This window comes from Saccoglossus kowalevskii, chromosome 10, assembly GCF_978046115.1.
Source record: "Saccoglossus kowalevskii chromosome 10, keSacKowa6.1, whole genome shotgun sequence".
NCBI lineage: Eukaryota > Metazoa > Hemichordata > Enteropneusta > Harrimaniidae > Saccoglossus > Saccoglossus kowalevskii.
This window is the reverse complement of record NC_140650.1, coordinates 15,942,835-15,966,783: the sequence shown is the minus strand read 5'-3', so window position 1 is coordinate 15,966,783 and position 23,949 is coordinate 15,942,835. Positions and strand designations below refer to the sequence as shown.

At 33.4% G+C, this 23,949-nt stretch overlaps 1 protein-coding gene and 1 long non-coding RNA gene across 2 annotated transcripts in view; one reads left to right on the top strand and one right to left on the bottom strand.

The window, feature by feature from the left end:
• The first annotated feature begins 5,166 nt into the window (after window positions 1–5,166).
• LOC102802399 (uncharacterized) lies at window positions 5,167–8,609 on the top strand. Its single transcript, XR_438465.3, has 4 exons — window positions 5,167–5,296; window positions 5,524–5,605; window positions 6,410–6,566; window positions 6,849–8,609. It is a non-coding gene; the product is annotated as an uncharacterized LOC102802399 (long non-coding RNA).
• A 712-nt stretch (window positions 8,610–9,321) lies between these two features.
• LOC100377837 (RRP12-like protein) overlaps window positions 9,322–23,949 on the bottom strand; it is a 28,442-nt gene continuing 13,814 nt past the window's right edge. The window contains exons 12-27 of the mRNA XM_085504304.1: window positions 22,525–22,646; window positions 22,027–22,254; window positions 21,578–21,729; window positions 19,979–20,140; window positions 19,505–19,663; window positions 16,864–17,059; window positions 16,522–16,629; window positions 16,006–16,163; window positions 14,684–14,775; window positions 14,389–14,553; window positions 13,818–13,996; window positions 13,180–13,379; window positions 13,001–13,061; window positions 12,370–12,452; window positions 12,157–12,239; window positions 9,322–9,628 (exon numbers count right to left, since the gene is read on the bottom strand). Coding sequence (XP_085360430.1) covers window positions 9,520–9,628; window positions 12,157–12,239; window positions 12,370–12,452; window positions 13,001–13,061; window positions 13,180–13,379; window positions 13,818–13,996; window positions 14,389–14,553; window positions 14,684–14,775; window positions 16,006–16,163; window positions 16,522–16,629; window positions 16,864–17,059; window positions 19,505–19,663; window positions 19,979–20,140; window positions 21,578–21,729; window positions 22,027–22,254; window positions 22,525–22,646 — 2,257 coding nt within the window. The 3' untranslated portion in view covers window positions 9,322–9,519. The remainder of the gene's footprint in view (window positions 9,629–12,156; window positions 12,240–12,369; window positions 12,453–13,000; window positions 13,062–13,179; window positions 13,380–13,817; window positions 13,997–14,388; window positions 14,554–14,683; window positions 14,776–16,005; window positions 16,164–16,521; window positions 16,630–16,863; window positions 17,060–19,504; window positions 19,664–19,978; window positions 20,141–21,577; window positions 21,730–22,026; window positions 22,255–22,524; window positions 22,647–23,949) is intronic.

Sequence of the window (23,949 nt, the reverse complement as noted above, 5' to 3'; positions counted from 1 at the left end):
CATAATGAGGTGTATATGTAATTATGTATTGCAATTATATCACACACATAATGAGTTGTATATGTAATTATGTATTGCAATTATATCACACACATAATGAGTTGTATATGTAATTATGTATTGCAATTATATCACACACACAATGAGGTGTATATGTAATTATGTATTGCAATTATATCACACACATAATGAGTTGTATGCGTAATTATGTATTGCAATTATATCACACACATAATGAGTTGTATATGAAATTATGTATTGCAATTATATCACACACATAATGAGGTGTATATGTAATTATGTATTGCAATTATATCACGCTCATAATGAGTTGTATATGTAATTATGTATTGCAATTATATCACACACATAATGAGGTGTATATGTACCTATGTATTGCAATTATATCACACACATAATGAGTTGTATATGTAATTATGTATTGCAATCATATCACACATAATGAGGTGTATATGTAACTATGTATTGCAATTATATCACACACATAATGAGTTGTATATGTAATTATGTATTGCAATTATATCACACACATAATGAGTTGTATATGTAATTATGTATTGCAATTAATATGTATTGCAATTATATCACACACATAATGAGGTGTATATGTAATTATGTATTGCAATTATATCACGCACATAATGAGTTGTATATGTAATTATGTATTGCAATTATATCACACACATAATGAGTTGTATATGTAATTATGTATTGCAATTATATCACACACATAATGAGTTGTATATGTAATTATGTATTGCAATTATATCACACACACAATGAGGTGTATATGTAATTATGTATTGCAATTATATCACACACATAATGAGTTGTATGCGTAATTATGTATTGCAATTATATCACACACATAATGAGTTGTATATGTAATTATGTATTGCAATTATATCACACACATAATGAGGTGTATATGTAATTATGTATTGCAATTATATCACGCTCATAATGAGTTGTATATGTAATTATGTATTGCAATTATATCACACACATAATGAGGTGTATATGTACCTATGTATTGCAATTATATCACACACATAATGAGTTGTATATGTAATTATGTATTGCAATCATATCACACACATAATGAGGTGTATATGTAACTATGTATTGCAATTATATCACACACATAATGAGTTGTATATGTAATTATGTATTGCAATTATATCACACACATAATGAGTTGTATATGTAATTATGTATTGCAATTAATATGTATTGCAATTATATCACACACATAATGAGGTGTATATGTACCTATGTATTGCAATTATATCACACACATAATGAGTTGTATATGTAATTATGTATTGCAATCATATCACACACATAATGAGGTGTATATGTAACTATGTATTGCAATTATATCACACACATAATGAGCTGTATATGTAATTATGTATTGACATTATATCACACACATTATGAGATGTATATGTAATTATGTATTGCAATTATATCACACACATTATAAGGTGTATATGTAACTATGTATTGCAATTATATCACACACATAATGAGTTGTATATGTAATTATGTATTGCAATTATATCACACACATAATGAGTTGTATATGTAATTATGTATTGCAATTAATATGTATTGCAATTATATCACACACATAATGAGGTGTATATGTAATTATGTATTGCAATTATATCACGCACATAATGAGTTGTATATGTAATTATGTATTGCAATTATATCACACACATAATGAGTTGTATATGTAATTATGTATTGCAATTATATCACACACATAATGAGTTGTATATGTAATTATGTATTGCAATTATATCACACACACAATGAGGTGTATATGTAATTATGTATTGCAATTATATCACACACATAATGAGTTGTATGCGTAATTATGTATTGCAATTATATCACACACATAATGAGTTGTATATGTAATTATGTATTGCAATTATATCACACACATAATGAGGTGTATATGTAATTATGTATTGCAATTATATCACGCTCATAATGAGTTGTATATGTAATTATGTATTGCAATTATATCACACACATAATGAGGTGTATATGTACCTATGTATTGCAATTATATCACACACATAATGAGTTGTATATGTAATTATGTATTGCAATCATATCACACACATAATGAGGTGTATATGTAACTATGTATTGCAATTATATCACACACATAATGAGTTGTATATGTAATTATGTATTGCAATTATATCACACACATAATGAGTTGTATATGTAATTATGTATTGCAATTAATATGTATTGCAATTATATCACACACATAATGAGGTGTATATGTACCTATGTATTGCAATTATATCACACACATAATGAGTTGTATATGTAATTATGTATTGCAATCATATCACACACATAATGAGGTGTATATGTAACTATGTATTGCAATTATATCACACACATAATGAGCTGTATATGTAATTATGTATTGACATTATATCACACACATTATGAGATGTATATGTAATTATGTATTGCAATTATATCACACACATAATGAGTTGTATATGTAACTATGTATTGTCATTATATAAGGCACATAATGAGGTGTATATATAACTGAGGTGTATATGTATTGAAATTATATAATGCACATAAAGTTGTGTTTCTGACATAGGAGTAAAATAAATATATTGTACTAAATATATATTACAGTGCAATTACATCACCGACATATATAGATATGACCACCACAATGCACTTTGCCACTGTAAGCAAAAGTGCAACTCATAAATTCACAGTAACCATCCCCAAACAATTGATCTAAATGATGTGTAATGTAAAAGCACACTTACAGTGACGAGATGGATAGGTGTAAGTCGAAACCCTGAGACAATCACATACAGACACGTACAAATACATACACAGACGACAAGTTTTCACGGTCAGTCTGACCTTCCCAGTCATGATTTCTTTCTGAACAAGTTCGGGTCCACAAAAAGTTACAAACAGCTGGAAATTTATATAAATTACTGTGAAGTATATTAGATATGAAGCTATTGAATTCCATCATAAAAATCATGTCTCTATCGTGGTTCCCTAATACTGTGTCGCATTTAATATATGAAAATAGTTAGAAAGAATAAAAATTGATGATGTCATTCTTTGAGCTTGGATACATTTCATGCCACCAAATAAGTAGCATGCTGAGCACATACAAGGTGAGATGTACCATCAGGTTTACCATCGTGTACTACATGGTGCCATTGTGCAAATAATACAAATCAGTGTATGCTTTAGATGTAAATGATGTTTTCTTCAAATGCTCTTACTTCATTTCAGAGTGCAACAATGCACCTAGAAACACAATAACCTTTTTAGTATATACTTTCTTTACACATCAGTCGCCATTACTGTATTGTGATATAATTACATTATGTATTATATTAATAAATGGATATAGTTTAATTCACTATATGATATTTTGTCGCCAATACTGTGTATGTATTAAGTGTTGTCAAATTATGATGAGAACACTTCCAAACTCAGGTTAAAATCAGTGTCTCCAAATTCATGCCAATTGATTGCCTGGGTGAATAAACAATAATGGCTTTACTATAATATAATATTATATGTTGGAATACATTGTTAAATTATATTTATCAATATATACTGCATTATTCGTTGAGAGTGGAATTTTTGAACCGATACGAAACCGTGCGAGCCGACGAAGTTTCCATTGCAAAATATAAGTTTAAAACTAAATAACCTCGAACATTGGTCTCATTTTTAAGCTTTTCAAACAAAATAAGCAATATAAATAACATTGCTAAGTACAAGCATAATAATAACACGACGAGATAAACGATTATCGTGACAGCTAAAATGTATAAATCATCATGAAACAATTTACTCCTGTTGTGTCGGACATGTTGATTTTGTCTACGTTTATGCATATTAGTATATATGTACGGAAAATACAATATTTACTTATAGTAATTTACTTTTTGTTCTTCCATAGTCACAGTCACTTGCATTATGTGGGAATATCGCATTTATATTATTCTAGTTTAAATATCAACAGTAACCCTGATCGAACCAACATCTTTGCCCAAAAAAACGCTCATTACTGGTAAAATACATAATTACTCAAGCCAACGCGCTTAAAGGTCAATAATTATATACTTTAATTAAATAAGTATTAAAGGCGTACATTACTTATGAAATAAATAATTCAAATTACATAAATAAATTTAATCATCAAACAAATATATATAATACGTCTCTAATAAAAACGATACATCGGTAAAAAGATATTATGTTTTTTTTATCGAAAAGCACGAAAGAATTTAGATATAGCCCGAGGATTATAAAACACTATATGATTTAATTTCTGAGTATCGTCGAAATTTCGAAAGCCAATACACAACTCGTCTACTGGTTTATATAAACTAACTCGAATATCGTCGTAAAAAAAAATTGGGGTAAAAAATGCCGCTCAGCCTCAATACTTTGACTATAATTACAGAATACACTTATTAATTCAGTACGTCTCCTTTGAAACATCCGTTTTCAATTCTCGAAGGGAGCAGAAACCGTAGTAATCTTTCTGAGCAATAGAGATTCAGATACGTGTATTTCTCTGATCTACAATTCTTTTTAAATCTTGCATAAATGTATTGTTATCAAAATATTTAAACAAATCATACATTTCAGCTGGCCAGTTCCCAACACACGGCAAACTATCCCAAATAAAAATTCTTTTTGTAAGTGTGTTTTCGTCTGTGCCCGTAAGACTGTTCAAATCTCACCCCGTCTACGGGTATATACTAGTAGATGTATTATCACGATTATTTGATTTTTTTGAGTTTATTTATCTATATTGGGCATTACAAGATTCGATGTAAACGGAAGGTCGTTTACATATTAAAAGATAATATTTTTTTCCATGGAAGTTGTAAATTATCATTTTATGTACTTGAACATTTTTAATCACCTAACTCGCCCATAGCCGTCGTAAACTTGGTTATTTACTAACCAATTAAATGACATTTCCAAAATTAAATTTGGGAATATACGAAAACGAGGTGGAATAATATCACAATAAAAAATTAACATATCCGGAACTTTATGTTAACGATCGCGACAGCTTGTCGACTGACTAGTGGTCGACGCCGCATGAGAAGGTTTAACACAAAAACACAACTACTAATTGAAGCATTCCTCTTGCATCGTCTCGTGGTGAAGTCAGCGGTCCGGGAAAGGTGTTATATTTGCGTAAAAGAGAAGCCACCAAGATCAGGTAAGATGCCGAGTTGTTATTTTATTTGATCCCAGTTACTCATTTAAAATATTCATACGCAAACGTTGCAAGTAAAAAAACACACATTTGCAATGATAAAAACAAAAGCCACACCCGTAAAGTTCTGGATGGTACATGCGTGATAGACATTGCTAAGTAGAGGCTTTGTCCAGGTAATTTTTTTGTTCATATAGTTGTTTTTATTTTCTATTCATTCTATATCTAAGATTTCAAAAATGAAGAATTATATATTGGTTTTGTTGATCGTGATAGGAATCATCTCTCTCACAGTGCACGCAGATAATGAAAGTGAGTATGAATTTTGTTTGACTTTCCAGAAAATGAAAACGAAAAAAAGAAAAAAAAAACAAAAAAAAAACGACAGTGCGTATTCCGTATACATGTATTGGAATTCAGAATCGCCGATTTACATCCTACATAGATTTGTGCTAATGTCGTTTAACATCAACTGTTAATTATCGACGTAACACATCATTGAGGAAACATCCCGGAGGTACACCGCCGGTGTAATTAAGCGACTACATCTCGGGACTACATCCCGACAGAAATACCTCAAAACATAATTGTAAATATTTTATATTTTCAACGACTATTTCGTTGTTATCGCCAGTTTTTCCCAAGTACGATTGAGTATAGTTAATAGACATCTGACTCCACCCCCAAAATAACCTACATGAACGTGCCTCTTTCGAGGGCATTCCGGTAAGCAAAATTTTGATACGGAACCCTGAAAATGAAAATCTCAAATTGAGGGTAAATTTATTAGTCAGGTTCGTAAATTCTACTATATATAATAAAACGCGTTTACATGGAAACCAAATGTTGGGTTAAACATCATCTAGAGTACCTTCTTTGAAAAAGGGAACCTAACATTTCCACTAAACAAACAAAACAAAACACACCGCGAATTGCACGGCAGAATTCGCGCCTGGTCGGGCAACCTGAGTTGGCTATGAGTTCGACGCTACGTACGCAAAGGGTCTAGAATATATTTGAATCCTTAACACAAAACCCAAACGCACTCGTCGCGTGCCGCCTTATGCATGTCGTAAACAGTAACACAGATGTCCAATTGCTTATTTAATATAATAGGTGGATCAGGTTCCGATTCTGGTTCTGGTGCAGAAGATTTACCGCCGGCAACTGATGCAGTACCGGTAGTCGATGAAGCTGCCGAGGACGTTGCCGCGGAAGAGGAAGAGATAGCTATTATAATGAATTAAACATTAGATTCAGCATTTAACATCAGGTACTGTTAGATAAATGCATTCTCTGAAATTAATGACAACTTCAAACATATACAATTGCATTCTATTGTCAAAAAATAGTAACAATTATACTACATAAAATGTATGAATACCATATCAGCGCTGATGTTTATTTCCCACAATGCAACGTTTTGTAATTACCTGCATACAATTAACCAATCCCGCCCATCGGGGTACGAGATAAGCTGGCTTTTAACCAGTCATGATTTTTATAAAAAAACAACAACGATCGAATAAGAATGAATTATTTATCATTTTTGCAGGTCTCCTTCAAAAGAAATCGTTGATGGCAGGTGATTGGTCGTTCGCAGTCAACCATTTACATGTCGCAACAAATTCCATTTGCTGGCTCCATCACGTGACAGTACTTCTCTCATCGGATTTTCAAGTGCATAGCATAAATTGTAAATTTGAGAAAATTATTTAAAAAATGATATACACAAAATTGTGTCGGTATACTTTTTGAGGATTTGGTTTATAGGTCATTCCATTTACAATATAGGAGTGAAGGGTCATTATTTGGTGGTGAAGGGGCTTACAATGCAACCATACCATTTACCCTATGGGGGTGGAGGCCGCAATTTAGAACAATTATATTTTATTAATCTCCCGCATGGCACAGTGTACCTTAAAGTGCAATATTAATATTTAAAAGTTAATTTAATTGGTATTTGGTTTAGTTATCATATGATTGGGAGACTGTTCACCACACTGTGTACAATTTCGATTATGTGTAGTATACAAGTTATTTAAGGCAACATCAATAAGATTTCATTTCATATTAACTAATTTGTTCATTTCACCATACCACTATCACTTGTTCATTCCACTATACAACTATTTCCTTAGTTCACTTCACCACACTAGTTAATTTGTTCATTTCACCATACCACAACCATTTCATTTGTTCATTCACTACACCACAGCCATTTCATTCGTTCGTTGCACCAAATCACCATTTCATTACACCACAACCATTTTATTAGTTCATTGCACCAAATCACCATTTCATTTCATACCACCATTTCATTGCACCAAATCACCATTTCATTTCACTACACCACAACCATTTTATTAGTTCATTGCACCAAATCACCATTTCATTTCACTACACAACCATTTTATTAGTTAATTGCACCAAATCATTTCATCATACCACAACCACTTCATTAGTTCATTGCACCAAATCACCATTTTATTAGTTAATTGCACCAAATCACCATTTCATTTCATCATACCACAACCATTTCATTAGTTCATTGCACCAAATCACCATTTTATTAGTTAATTGCACCAAATCACCATTTCATTTCATCATACCATAACCATTTCATTAGTTCATTGCACCAAATCACCATTTCATTTCATCATACCACCATTTCATTGCACCAAATCACCATTTCATTACACCACAACCATTTTATTAGTTCATTGCACCAAATCACCATTTCATTTCACTACACCACAACCATTTTATTTGTTAATTGCACCAAATCATTTCATCATACCGCAACCACTTCATTGCACCAAACCACCATTTCATTTCATCATACCACAATTATTTCATTTGCTCACTTCCTCAATTCACTTATTTTTAATTTCACCTAATCACCCAATCACACCCTGTTCATTTTCACCGTACCATTTACTAACTCATAAAATTACTGTCAATCAACATATCCCATCATACATCACTGGGAATTTAAATCATTTTAGTATTGAAAATAAGAGAACGATTCTCTGGTTGCGACTACTTGTACGACAATTTGCCGCTGATTTTTGGAGATACTAATTATTTGTCTTGCATTGTGGATGGAGTATGAATATATAAATTTGTTTCTCCTGTTTTAGAAAGATTTCCCAATCTTTCAAAGACAATCTTTATGTTAGATACATAAGCTCCGTGTTATTTTTGGAATTATATATGCCCTAATTTGCATATGAAACACCATTAGTTACAACTGCTGTATTGGAATCACTTGTTACCATGGTAACAATGCAATAAAGATCTCTTAAAAACAATATACGCAAGTTTAAATGGTCACATTCATTCAAATGTGTGAGTGGGAAAAGGTGTATTGATAATAGCATAACTTTACAATGACAAATGGAGATAGGGAAAGAGATGCGTCAATACTGTAATTTCAAAAACAGAATTTTAACTAAAAATTTATTTTGGTGATAATTGATGTTTGCACTACATAGGGGTATTTTCAGACATGCACAAAAGTGTTTCACAGAGGCATATGTGTAATTTGTCATGGCAACAGACAGGATTTGTTTCTCTATTGTACAGCTACTAATGCTGCTGGGATGATTAACAACTGCTGATAAAAACATGTCAAAATTGAGTTCAAATGTTGCTTATGTGTCTCATGTATAACTGTAAATATATTGGTTGGTTCAATAAATAAGATAAATTGGCTGCAATGTACATTCTGTATGCAAATGAGATGAAATGCACTAAGAAATTTGAAAGCAGACACACAAATAATGATTTTGTCGACACAATAGTTACGAAAGACATACGTGATAAGTGGAATATCAAAATTATTCATGACCCATGACATAACATACATTTACCAAACTTGTATCATAATTATTATCTTCCTGGACACAAGCTCACCCACTTAATAGATATCCTCTATTTTAGATGGAATTAGTTTCAATCGTAACAATCGTAATTTTATGCATGGTTCTTGTTGATAGAATATATATAGAAGATAACAGAAAATATCAATTTTAACAAGCTTTTATTAAAGTTGATTTAACTCTCTTAGCATAATCAAGTAAATCAGATTGTAGCTGAAAATAAGTTAATCCACAGATTAAATTTTAATTTGAATTAAATGAATGCAATAGAGTCCATGTCGATCACATATTTACAGTGAGTTATGATACTTTCAAAAAAGTTATGGTATCCATTCTCGGGGTTCATTTTTTTCCTTTTCGTTTCTGTCCTTTTATTTTCATTCCTTTATTAGCACCCCGTTTAGCAGCATGGACTATAGATTTCCACTGACCCGCTGACTTGGCCTTTTTCCTGAAATTAAATCAATGACTACAGATATTACCGGTAGTTGCATTATTTTTGCACTTTAATATTGCCTCAGTATGGCGCCCTCTACAGGATATGTGATGCCTAGTTATTGCAAATTTGATCAAATTTTGGTATAGCGCCCTCTTGGGGCACATTCAATATTTCAAGTACTGTAAAACCATTCATTTTCACTCGCATTTAATTTCACTATTTTGAGCATATTCTTTGGGTTTTAAGGATGCTGTACACGTTTTTTTTTGCTTTGAAACCCAAAATTCTACTTTTTTGTATTTTTCAATGCTGGACCACAGGGAGCAAGCACTCAGTAGAAAAAAAAGTGAATTGGATGTTTTTATAGGGTGTAAATATCAATTTTTATTAATAAAAAACAAAAGCACATGTCATTGTTTTGAAAGCAATGTTTTAATTAATCAGCCAAAGACATAATAGACAGATAATTTGCATAATAGTCACAACCCACAGTAAATATAAACAGTCTCTTGCATTCAGTACAAGTTCAGACTAGTAATACAAGTATTAGTAGTCCGAGGTACAAGTTACACGCATTCCATTTACGATCATCCACAAATTTAATTTCGTTGAATTTCTCGCTCTTCAAGTAGTCGACTATGAAACCGTCATGGGGTCGACTATGACAGTGACGAAAGAAAACGAATCCAAGGAAATGTGGGGAAGAACGTCGACAGTATGTAAAGCGATTATTTAGAAAATTTAATCAAGGAAGGTACTAACGTTAGTACCTTCCCCGATTTAATCGATCAGACCATGGAGGTAGAAAATTCGACTTAGTTTTCGTGACCAAATTACGTGTCATGGACTCGTTGACACCCCGACCACAATGAGTCGGAAGTGAAACACTTGGCCCCGGACTTGGCCACACATAAAGCCTGAGACAAGCAGCTGTACAAGAAATCGTACGCGTCTGTGTGTAAGCATCCTTGTTTTATTTTTCTTAATTTTCACATTCTCAATAAATAACTTGACGGAATCAAGTTAGATTTGTTATACATGATATAGAAAGTGGACTGAATGTAAGATACCGGCAGTTAAGTCCTCGCCAGCGGTTGTTCCGATACTATATATTAGGCGTTGAAGATGGAAAAAGAATCATCACACTAATTTTGTCACAACAGTTTTGGAAACTAAAAAACGGAAAACACGATTTATGGCAAACAGGTTATTTTACAAATCTACAAAATAATAATGGAGCAAATAAACTGAACATTCACCGCCCGATCGACAGACAACTTTACTAGTAAACCCAAGCGATCGCATCTCCTGATTCAGTTCAGCACTCGCTGTGACTTCTCCCCCTCATTGTCATTCAAATCAGATAATACAGATCTTCGTTGAGACATCTCGCGTAGTAAAAATAAAATCTTGGAAAGAAAACTATACGTAGTTGACTCTGGGGGTGCGTTCAGCAACGGTTACTGGTTCAGCAGCGGAGCAAGAGAATGACCTTCCATGGAGGGCAATGTATAGTAACGAGCCCTCCACAAAAGGAGCGTCTCCTCCCACAACTTAATAATGAATATGTAAATCATGACGTCATTTTTGCGCGGCTTTGTCACACCGTGAAACAGTGTTTTCTATTGGATCTGGAAGCATAATTTCGTACTTTATAACCAATTACGACCACGCATATCCACACATCTGCGTGATTATGACAGACAGATTCCATGACTATTCATTATGAGTTTGTTTTGATCCATGGGACAAACGAATTTTGAGTTAGCCGACGATACGTTGCTGCTAAGTTGTTTTTGCCATTTTTGTCGGTTAAACAAAACAGCGATTCACGGCAACTGCAGGCCTTTGATCTCGAGTTTTAGTGGACGCATTATACTAATTTTTTGCACAGACACTCTTCGATATGTTCCCTCTCAAGCGACGCTGGGATTTTTCTATTTTCCTATTTGTTTCGAAATTACGTTCTAATTTCTGAATACCGTAAAGAACCAGATCGCATTGTTTTTTTCAAGATAGCTAAATTATTATTTCTTGTCCAACTATCATGTAGATATATATCTCAATCAACGCGGAATGGTGGTGAGCGTCGTCTGAAAAACTGTTTTGTTGCCAATGTTCCACTAAATTCGTTTATTCATTGATTCAATTATTTTTTTACCTAAAACGGCTTTCTGTGTTTACACAGAGATCACATGACTATACACGTCCATACACACACTATCTTGTCGATTTCATATCCAGTGTGAAATAGGCTTTCCATCAATATATAGCTTTGTGTAGTTCAGTAAATATTTTATATGAAAATATCAGTTTAGAAAATCAATACCAAAAACATGTACAGCATTTTTAAGTTCAGCAAAACAATGAGATGTTTTCTTATATTACATGTTCACGGATTTTACTTATTAGCAAATTTAAAACTCAGTGAATAAGGAATGCAAGTACAGTATTAAAATAAAAATTAGATTGATTGAGGGCAGTACAACTGCACTGCAAATTTATCACATTGAATGTGATAATGGGTGCCAATGACCTACCTTCTGTTTAACTGTTTGAAATCCAATGGTATATATGCATAAGGATCTGGCTTGCCTTTTTTCTTCATGTCACCGCCTGCTTTCTGTAAAGAGAGACAAAAAAAAGACATATTGATTCACTGTTTACATTACATGTAGTCACATTTATAGGGGTAAATATCAGTAAAACAAGAAAGCTGACAAGGTTTGTTGACATAAAATCCATGCAAATACCTTTGCCTTGAAGTCTACACCACTGGTCAAATCTCCTCGCCTTTTAGCGGACTTCATTGGTCGATGAATACCACCACCACCAGCTGTAAGAATAGAAATTAATTAATTAACACTTCATATAATGATCGTGACCATGGAATATTAAAAGTGACAAGGAATTTTAAGTTTGTGGCACCAAATGAATACACTCAAGCTATATGTGCATATATGCATCACCTAGACAACAGATGGAAGAGTAATCTGTGTCTGGATAAAAATTCATTTCCAGCAAATAGCATGATATTATCACAAGAATAGATGTGATGTGATGTGATAGGCATACCATCTTCACTTACTTAGTACCAAAATAATCTTTTTGACTCAGTATTTGATACAGAGATGAAACAAACAAATAAATTCACAAAAAATGCAGGTTAGGCCACATGTTTGATTATTGAACACAAAGTCATGCTGGTGAATTATTTTGTACCAACAGCAATTACCTGAACATAACAGAAATATTCCAAACTTTCCTCATAAAATATCAACTATGAAAAGCATGGTTTAGAAAACATTTCAAACACAGTGTCTAGATGACATTTACTCTAAAAAAATTTCACACATGAATAATGATTTCAAACAAATCACGTACCTTTATATTTCACTGGGAGCTCATCATCAGAGTTATCCTCTAGTTTACGTTTACGACTTGGCTGTAGACAAAAACATAACATGCATTATGAAATAAACAACATGAAATATACAGAACTTTTATTTTTACTATCAGATGACACTACACCTTTAATGATGAGACAATTCTTGCGTCTTTACCTTGCTTTGACTTGTTTCATCCATCAGTTCGTCTAGTTCATCTACTTCATCTTTTGGTTTCCTCTTTCTCTTTGTTTGTTTTCCTTCAACCCCTTCCTCCTCATCCAGGGTGATAATCAATCTACCGTCAGATGATGTCTTGAAATCATGTTTCACCCCAGTCGATTTTTCATCAACAACTTGTGCGACAGGTTTTGTTGCTATGAGAATGAATTGACACAACATAAGTTTAAAGAAGATAATGATAATTAAGAAGAGTAAAAGTTAAAACAGCAGCTATATATATGTCAATATGAACAAGCATATAATACCACAAATGCATAAAATGTTCATACAGATAATTTAAAAATTGGCGTGCAGTAGAAGGACAATGGACGTCGAATAGCATTCTCAAATTTGATGTTAGCCAACAATACATATGTATGTGTTGTATACATCACTATGGGTTTCGTATCAAGCATGATGCGGCGCGACAACCACCGTCCTTTAACTTTTCAAAGGAACTGGTTATACATACATCTCTGCCCAACTAGTCTACGTGAGTGAATTTGTGAAAGTTATTGGAATTTGAGATTGGCATTCAAAGGATTAATAAAAGACAGTGGAAAGCTTAAAGATGGGAGTAAATTCCATCCTACCTAGAACTTTCTTTGATACTCCGGGGTCCAGGAAATCTAGCGGCTCCTGTTCAGCATCTTCTTGTAACCATGCAGCATTCTGTTGTTTCTTCATAGCTTGTTTTTTCTTTTTTGATTGCGGCTTTTCTTTCTCTGGTTCCTCATCCTCAGAGTCTGTATCTCTCAGTAAGTCTTCAATACTGAGTAGAAATAACGACAGATTGTTATGAAAACTTTCAACAATAATTTTTTTTGCTTTAGTCACAAATTAAACCTGCACAATTTTGTTCAAATTTTTTCAAAAATGTTTATTAAGATCTGTAGCCATTGTGAAATTAATTCCATTTGATCCAAAATTAACATCAAAATTAGAGAAAAATTCAGAAAAATGCAGAAAATGTTGCACCATAATCTTTAAAGCTAGCTTCATCACAATATAACTTGAGGAGTGATGCATCTTGGGAATACTCCATGCAGTCGACTCAGATAGCATTCTTTTTTCATACTATAAATATATGAAATTGTTAATAGTAATGCACTTTATACATTAAAGTGAGTTTCAGTGAAAATATCTTCACTGGTAGAAGTTTACCTTTCTATTTTAGCATGGGGAGTTTCTGATGTGGGCCTGTCATCATCAGGAGCATTCACAGCTTCATGAATGGATCGTCTTTTCTTCTCTCTTTCACGTATCTTTTGCGTGTTTCTCAACATTTTGTGATAACTCTCTGGAACCATTTTAAAGACGATTCCAGCTCTGTACATCAATAAGTTTATAACAGAATGGTTACCACTGAATAAATAATTCTTTAATTCTATAAGTAACATGAAAATCAAAGTCAGTATAAATGACAAGTCAGATTAAATAAACCATGTCAGATACTCACCCAAATTTTTTCATCAATTTTCCAAAAAGATTTTTGACCTTGAACCGAAAATGATGTTTGCTGTCACTGCTCCACGTCACCATACTATTTATCTGAAAAACACAATTAAAAAAAACAAGCCATGCATGGCACAGTCCCCGTTAGTTATCAAATTTAAGATATATAGTTTTGTTTATAGTAATATAGCTGGAACTATGTCAGGAATATGATTTTTTTAACATTAAAATGATTGACATTTGTATCTGATCGTCAAACAAGTACCGGGTACTTGTCCATACTGAGAGATATTGCTCTGGAACAGCATTCAAAATCAGCCATTTTTAATACATGTATATTTATATAACATGATGTATAACGAATATATAAAATTTGAATATAATTAGTCAAAGCATTTAAGAGATATGGCTCTAGAAGCCCAATCATTAAAACAAAATGGCCACCAGAAGGCATTTTGAATCCAATCTGAAGAATAAAATGACGTGCATCAGGAACCTGTAATGTCTAATGTGTGTTATAAGTTTGAACAAAATCCATCCATAAATGCAAGAAATGCTTGATATTCGAGGATTGTTTTAGCACAAAAATAGCCACCATTTGGCCACTTTGAAAAGGATCGTCAAAGCAATATATCTGTATATCTATGACATGATGTATAATGAATATCAAAGATTTGAACATAATCAGTCAAAACAAGTCAGACATATGGGTCTGGAAACCCATTTATTTAAACAAAATGACCGCCAGGCAGCCATTTTAAATTTTACCTGAAAAACAAAATTATTTGCATCAAGGTCCCATAATGTCTAATGTATATATCAAGTTTGAACCCGAGAAATGCTTGATTTTTATGATTTTTTAGCACAAAAATGGCCGCCATTTAGCCATCTTGAATCAGATCGTAAAACAAAATGATGTGCATCAAGGTCCTATGATGTCCATCGTATATACAAGGTTTGAACAGATTCCATCTGTAAACAGCCGGGAAATGCTTGATTTTGATGATTTTGAGCACAAAAATGGCCGCCATTCGGCCATCTCGAATCAGATCGTGAAACAAATTGACGTGCATATGTATAATATCATGTATGATGTATGTGTGAAGTTTGATTGTGATTGGTCCAGGCATTTCTAAGACACAGGTCCGGACGCATGCACGGACACACAGAGGTCAAAAAATAAGTCCCCGTTTTCAGACTGCGTCGGAACGGGGAAAAAAACCCCCCAAAAAAACGATAATATTTTTTAATTTACCGAACGTGAAATGTAAAATGCATAGTTGATGTAGGCTACTTTCCAAGGATGAACACTCGCATTATACTTACCAGTTTTTCTAGATGCTGAGCAAGAGCAACATCACTCATAACTATAATGAGAACTTTCACAAATCCAAGCGCAGACTTGACGACTTCCCTATTACGAGATTTCAATAGTATGCACACATTCTCAATCAGCTCAGCCAATATGCCACTAGGAATAAGATCTATGGAGGAAAGAAATTAGAAATCTCATCAATATCATAGGTTTCTTTTGTAGTTAAATAAATATCTCTTAATGTTGAAAGATTATATAGAAAATCCCTAATCGAAGGGTTCCGTCTAAACTGAAAATGTGGATAATTGAAGAATATAAAATGGAAGATGGTTGAAGACAATGTTGAAGTTAACCCAAAGAATTACCCAAACTATTTTCCTCACAAAAACAAATACACAGTAGACAACCTCAGTCACCTCTGTGCTAGATATTACAGCCATCAAACTGAATGTGCATCCTGGAGAAAAGGTTAGAATATCATTTGGATAGTCGGAATATTTGCCGTCTTGAGCATAATCTAGAATTACCTTTGTATTCATAGAGCAGTCGTGTTAGCGCCAGTACAGTCGCACTCGTCATTGTGGTAGAGCCAACTAAACCAATAGCAATCATTTCTATATAAACACCAACACATTCTATAGATAGAAAACAAATAGTTTCATTTGCATTAATGAAATACCTGTCATATAAAATCTTGCTGAATATAAAAATATGCAACAGGGAGATAGTATGCTTTATCCGAATATACAATGTTGACTGGGTGTGCATTCTGTGCAGAAAAGGTAGTAGTTCAATTTGCAAGAGACAATGATATTGAAAAGCTTTTTTAAAAATGCAGTACACAGTAAAATGTCCAGATTTGAACTCACCTGCTTTGCTCTTCTTGTCTTGATTTATTCTAATAATTGCGTTACCCATTTCAACTAATAAACTAAATGCAGCTTGTCTGGCTTTGATACCGATCTCTTTTGTACACAGTATGACTTCACTCACAATATCGTCAACAAACTGTGAATTCTCGTCTGGTAACCGCTTTACAATGTAAATCAAGCATCGTAGTCTGGGCTAAAATGACAAACACAGAACGAATCTAGGAAGTTTCAGACATGAAAAACTCATCCTCGCATGTTTTAGATCTTATTGTTTAAATTCTTGTTATTATACAATGTATATATCTTTATATATATATATATTAATGTGCTATTCGATGTTGGCTCAATTGTATATTTTCACTTTACATTTTACACATTTACAAGTATGGTGTATTAATGTTTATGCAAGAGTTATATGCAAATAAATATATATACGCCATACCAGAGGTACATTACTTGGGGTTTGCAACTACGGTGACATGATACCAAGATTTTGTTTCAATCTCGCTCTCGCATCAGAAAAATGCGAATGTGCATGCCCGAGGTAACTAGGATACTAGGATGTCCAGGTGAATCAAAATAGCTGCTCACAATATGACAGATTACGATAACTATATTTTCTGTACATTTTCGATGTATTCTAATTTTTTCACTATGAATGTGTTAATACATGTTTTATTGTTTTATTACAAACCGCCTATGTCATGTCAGAAGGTTGTAGCATCAGTCTCGCTATCTACGAGATGAGACTTGAATGGGATCTTGAAATGATGTCACCATACAGTACTATGCGCATTGCAAACCCCAAGTACCGTAAAAGCTCAATCAATTCGGCCACTCAAATAGTTCGGCCACCTATTTTTTTCGTCATGGTTAATTTTAAAATGTATCCGTTTAGTTCGGCCATCTGTCCAGTCAGTCTATTGTTTGTATTCAATTAGTTCGCCCGGTGATGACACCGCCCGATTTTTACGTCACTCTCTCAACAAAGGTATATTTTCACACATCTATCACGTAAATACAATGTACATGTATAAGCATTTACATCCATGGTATAAGCAATCGGGATATCCGCCAGATGTGCAGTCATGGTGTCAACCATGGTTGTACAAAAGACGTGTGAAATCTCTAGTACGTCCATGGTGAAATATACTCTGTTGATTGTCATTACAAATTACCCAGTACATCAGTTGTAAATAATCGCTAAGAAAATTCTCATCACGACGGCAAAAATATCGACAACGAACAAATACTTTAAGTCATTGCTAGCAATCACTGACGAAACGAAGCTCCATGGTTTAGGGACAACAAAATTCAGGCCGACACTTGACTCTCGTCTTTGGAATTTCAAGCAAGTCATACAAAGTCGCAAATGTGTTACGTGAAAGCGTCATTATTATTGGACGTAGTTTTGTTTACACAGTCACGCAGCACGTCAAAATATCTTCTTTTTTTCGGTTGACCCAAATACAATTATCTGCTGGATTGTTTCAGCACAGTCGTTTCAGTAATGTTCGAAACATTGTCCTGCAGAGTTGTTTGTTTAAAAGTCAAGTAGATTATTAATGTTAACGGGGTAAAAAATTAATTAATGCCGACTTGCAAATTGTATCGTCTTCGGCATTTCCAGTAAGTCGATACAAAGTCGCCAACGTGTGGCGTGAAAGCGTCATTTTTATTGGACATGGTTTTGTTTACACAGTCACGCAGCACGTCAAAATATCTTCTTTTATTTTGGTTGACCCAAATAAAATCACCGGCTGGATTGTTTCGACACAGTCGTCCCAGTTATGTTCTAAACTTCCTCTTGCAACGTTGTTCGTTTAAAAGTCGGGTGGATTTTTTGTTTTGTTTTAACTGTGGGTAAAAAAACATGACCGTGAAGTGAAAACTGCGCTCTCATAGAAGCGGTTTCAGTAGCTGTGCGTGGTTACGGTAAAGTGGCAGACGAGACGACGTGAGGTGTGAATCCTTCTATGTACCGGACAACACCACCCACCCCGCCCCGCCCCGCCACCACATCCTCCAAAAAGAGATACCGTAACAAAATATCAGTGTGTCGTCTCGTATTATGTTTTTCAGTGTTATTTATTGTAGTTTATTTAAAATATATTATTGTATTGTATGTATAGTTTAATTGTAGATAATTTCAAAAAAATAGTACAGCAATTAGCAATAAAGCATAATTCTATTCTACTCTATTCCAGTGAGTTTTTCACGTTACCATGTTTGTTTACATTTACGGGGAGCGTGATATAAAACTGTCGTCTTCACGGCAACAAAACAGCAGGTGGCCTGGTTGCGTCAGATTTCTTGAACGCGCTCGTAGTTTGTTTTAAAATTGGGTCAAGTCTCAGACTAGTACTACACCTTTACTCTAATCTCGGGAAAACGATATATTTATTCAGTTACCGGTGATACACACTTCGAACCCAGTTTTAAAACGTTGAAAAATTATTCAAACAAATCGACCACTTCGGAAACATATTTTCTATATTTATTCAATCAATTGGCCCATCCCCAAAAATATTTATTTTTACATGGCCGAATTGATTGAGTTTTTACGGTAATGTACCTCTGGCTGTACTTATAACATACAAGCAGAAACTATGAATTTTCAGATTGTAGTACAACTTACTGCCTTGGATGATGATGCTGAACTGGATAGAGAACTTAGTAATGTCTTCTGTAAGTCGCATAAATTCTCTTCAACAAACTTCTGACTTGCTTCTGATGAGCTCACGCATATTTCCTCCAAAATACGATATGATTTTTTCTGTAAAGTTTTGTCTTTGCTCTGACGAACAAAAAAAAAGTTTTTGAATTTCAGTTTTTAAGATTAAATATACATTTAAATTTACAATAAAAGCTATTTTAACATTCTGCGGCTCTCTTTATGAACTATATTGTCAAAGATTCACTAATACGGGAAGTGATTTTCTGTCAGTACTACCGGTAAATCAAATTATGTTAAATCCCTGATTATAAGCAGCAGCTGAAATTTAGAAAAACTAGCACAAAGTTATAAAATTCAAGGTTATATAGGACACATAGTTAAAAAATTTACAAATCTGATTTGTTAAGTTTTAAAGAAGTACCCTTGAATACTTACTGTGAGTAGTGGAACTATGGTTTTATAGACTTTGTTAAGCTTCTCAATGTCTATATATGGCACCATACCAATGCACAGATCCATTACAGCATGTTTTACCAATGACGTCACCTCATCATTGATTAGCTTATCACACGTTTTATCCAGGAAACCATTAACCAACTGAAACAGGACAATTGATATTTGAAGAATAAATACATAATTATGGACATGTACAGAAGAGGTTAAGGAAGTTATAGTTTGAGCTGATGGTTATCAATGTTGCTGCTCTGGGCAAAACACTTTTTTTTAATCTCAAATGAACTTTTAATCTCAAATATTTCTAAATCCATCTAGCTCAAATACAAATCATGCATAGTTCCACAAAGTTTGCTCATGTATCAGTAGAAAGGAACATTATGCAAATTAAGTAATTGTATTCCCTTCAACATATACATTTATACAAAACAGTGGTCATTATTAAAGATACAGCCACAGGATAGAAACATTTTACAATGATTTTATAACTATATTATAAATACTAAGTCTACTAACCTTTATTTAACTCCCTAACCATATCTATTTTATTAGCACTGACACAAAAATTGTATTTGTTTTATACTGGATCATTAAAATATGACTTATTTTGACGATAGACATACCTCTGTGATTTACCTAAGCACTAATATTTTGTGCTTGAAAATTCAAAGGTACTAATAAATTATTATACATGTACAGTTTGAATTTCATAAAATAAATGGGAATTTTAAAATTCATTTTTGTTTCAATCAAAATGATAGTTTTACTGAATTACTGGTATGACTTGTACTTGCTGAACTATAGTTTTTTAACCATTGATTATATTTTTTTAAATACTTATCCATTTATACACAATATACAAAAAACCATGTTGACTCCAAGGATGGTTGCTATAGAAATAGTTGCTAAGGACATGCCACCTAACAACTATCACCAATGTTGATAAGTACAATTACAAGTACAATATTTAGATTAGAGTAACATTAATGTATTTATGAGGTCACATGACACCCCCCCAAAAAAAATCACATTGGAGGTGGAACGAACTGACAATCCCGAGTGTGAGTTCGAAGTCACATACAGTAAATGATAAACCTCTTTCCCATGATGCATTGCAACATCATACAAATATTCTCCACGAAAAATTAAACAGTCAAGCAAAAGCCATGAATATGATATGAACATGATAACCCACCATAGGCGATATAACAGATTGAGTGCTATCAGATTGTACATTTCAGAGAAAATACTGTTTTTGCAAGCATTTCACTGCTTGTCGAAAAGGTAAAAAGTTGACGCGGAAGACAACGCCCGAGTCTACAAACAATCACTTATATGATAAGCTCAGCTTGACAAAGTCGACAGTGGAGCTAAAAAGTGCAGAAACATTTGGGTCAGAAAGTCTGGTGGTGAAATGGAGATGCATAAAAAGTCCATGTACCAGTGCTGATAATTTCAACATAAACGACAAATTGCATAGTAACATACAACCAGTGTGATCTTCAATGTGATAACTCAAGAAATAAATAAATTATATCAGAGAGCAAATAACTGTTACAAGTGACTCAAAGAAACACAAACCTTAGTGTCGGATATTATGAGGTAAACTTTAATGGTTTCTAATACTGTAAATCTTGTTGTGTCCAGCTTTGTGGCGTCAACTGTGGTGTAAATGTTGAATAAAATTGGCAAAAAATTCTTTGAATACTTCTTCATCTCATTTTTGTTTTTATCTGGAATCATAAATAAAAGAAATCCATCAAGTAACCAAAAATACTTTTCGCTTGGAATTTATTTTCGCTATTTTCGCTGAAGGGATGATTCCGTGAAAATAAAATCCAGCGAATATACTTTTTTTCCTATATTCCACATTAAACTCACCAAAAATCAGTGAAAATAAATTTCATACAAAACGTCCAAAAAGTCTTTTCAGCGAAAATTAATTCCAGCGAAAATAAAGTATTCCACAGTAATATTTTCTCATAAACTCATTCCTGAAAGAAGAAGAAAAAAAGGATCCTGTAACCTACCATTGTTGATATTTTTATTGACCAGCAGTCTGAGGGCTGCACAGACATCCGATCTGAGATCAGGTCTTTCATTCAACACAGTCCCCATGATACGAGCGATGTTTTTAAATGACTGACAGAGATCAGTTGGACTATTACAAAAACCGGGTAACAGTGACCATATCTGTGATTGTAGAATATTGTATGTTTTGCTCTCAATCATACGACCACTTTGCTCATGTTCCAAAGCTGAAAAAAAAAGTCAAAACGTCACTAATTTGGCCATGTAATGTAAAATATTTCCCTTGTAAATGCATTGCATATTGTAAATGTATCTAGAACATACTAATTATGCTTTTAGATACTGATTATGACATTATGTCTACTTTTTTTAATTACTTTCGCTGTTAAACTGAGAGAGATTATGTCACCATATACACACACATACTATATGCAGTATGGTAATTAACCATCAATAAGAAAATCACATCAAAACACAATGGATAAAACTTAACTTACATTTTTTCTTGAGTTTTGCAGCAAGTGGTAGGAAAAACTGGATAAAGAATTGTAATTCTGTCTCTCTTATATTGTCTCTCAGTACTGGCAGGAGCCAACTCCTTGGAAAACTGTAATTGTCTCTAAAACACAAACAATGTCAAAATAAATGTTTAAAACAAAACAGTTCCAATTTATCTATAAAAAACAATATTTACCAGGATCATAAATGAGTACCAAGATGTGTGACCCTAGATGTCATGAATAAGTACCAGGATGTATTACCTTAAGGTGTACTAAATAAGTACCAGGATGTATGACCTTAAGGTGTCATAAATAAGTACCAGGATGTATGACCTTAAGGTGTCATAAATAAGTACCAGGATGTATGACCTTAAGGTGTCATAAATAAGTACCAAGATGTATGACCTTAAGGTGTTATAAATAAGTATCAGGATGTATGACCTTAAGGTGTCATAAATAAGTACCAGGATGTATGACCTTAAGGTGTCATAACAAGTACCAGGATGTATGACCTTAAGGTGTCATAAATAAGTACCAGGATGTATGACCTTAAGGTGTCATAAATAAGTACCAGGATGTATGACCTTAAGGTGTCATAAATAAGTACCAGGATGTATGACCTTAAGGTGTCATAAACAAGTACCAGGATGTATTACCTTAAGGTGTACTAAATAAGTACCAGGATGTATGACCTTAAGGTGTCATAAATAAGTACCAGGATGTATGACCTTAAGGTGTCATAAATAAGTACCAGGATGTATGACCTTAAGGTGTCATAAATAAATACCAGGATGTATGACCTTAAGGTATCATAACAAGTACCAGGATGTATGACCTTAAGGTGTCATAAATAAGTACCAGGATGTATGACCTTAAGGTGTCATAATCAAGTACCAGGATGTATGACCTTAAGGTGTCATAAACAAGTACCAGGATGTATGACCTTAAGGTGTCATAAACAAGTACCAGAATGTATGACCTTAAGGTGTCATAAATAAGTACCAGGATGTATGACCTTAAGGTGTCATGAATAAGTACCAGGATGTATGACCTTAAGGTGTCATGAATAAGTACCAGGATGTATGACCTTAAGGTGTCATAAACAAGTACCAGGATGTATGACCTTAAGGTGTTATGAATAAGTACCAGGATGTTTGACCTTAAGGTGTCATAAATAAGTACCAGGATGTTTTACCTTAAGGTCATCGGGATGTATGACCTTAAGGTGTCATAAATAAGTACATGTACCAGGATGTATGACCTTAAGGCATCATAAATAAGTACCAGGATGTATGACCTTAAGGTGTCATAAATAAGTACCAGGATGTATGACCTTAAGGTGTCATAAATAAGTATCAGGATGTATGACCTTAAGGTGTCATAAATAAGTACCAGGATGTATGACCTTAAGGTGTCATAAAT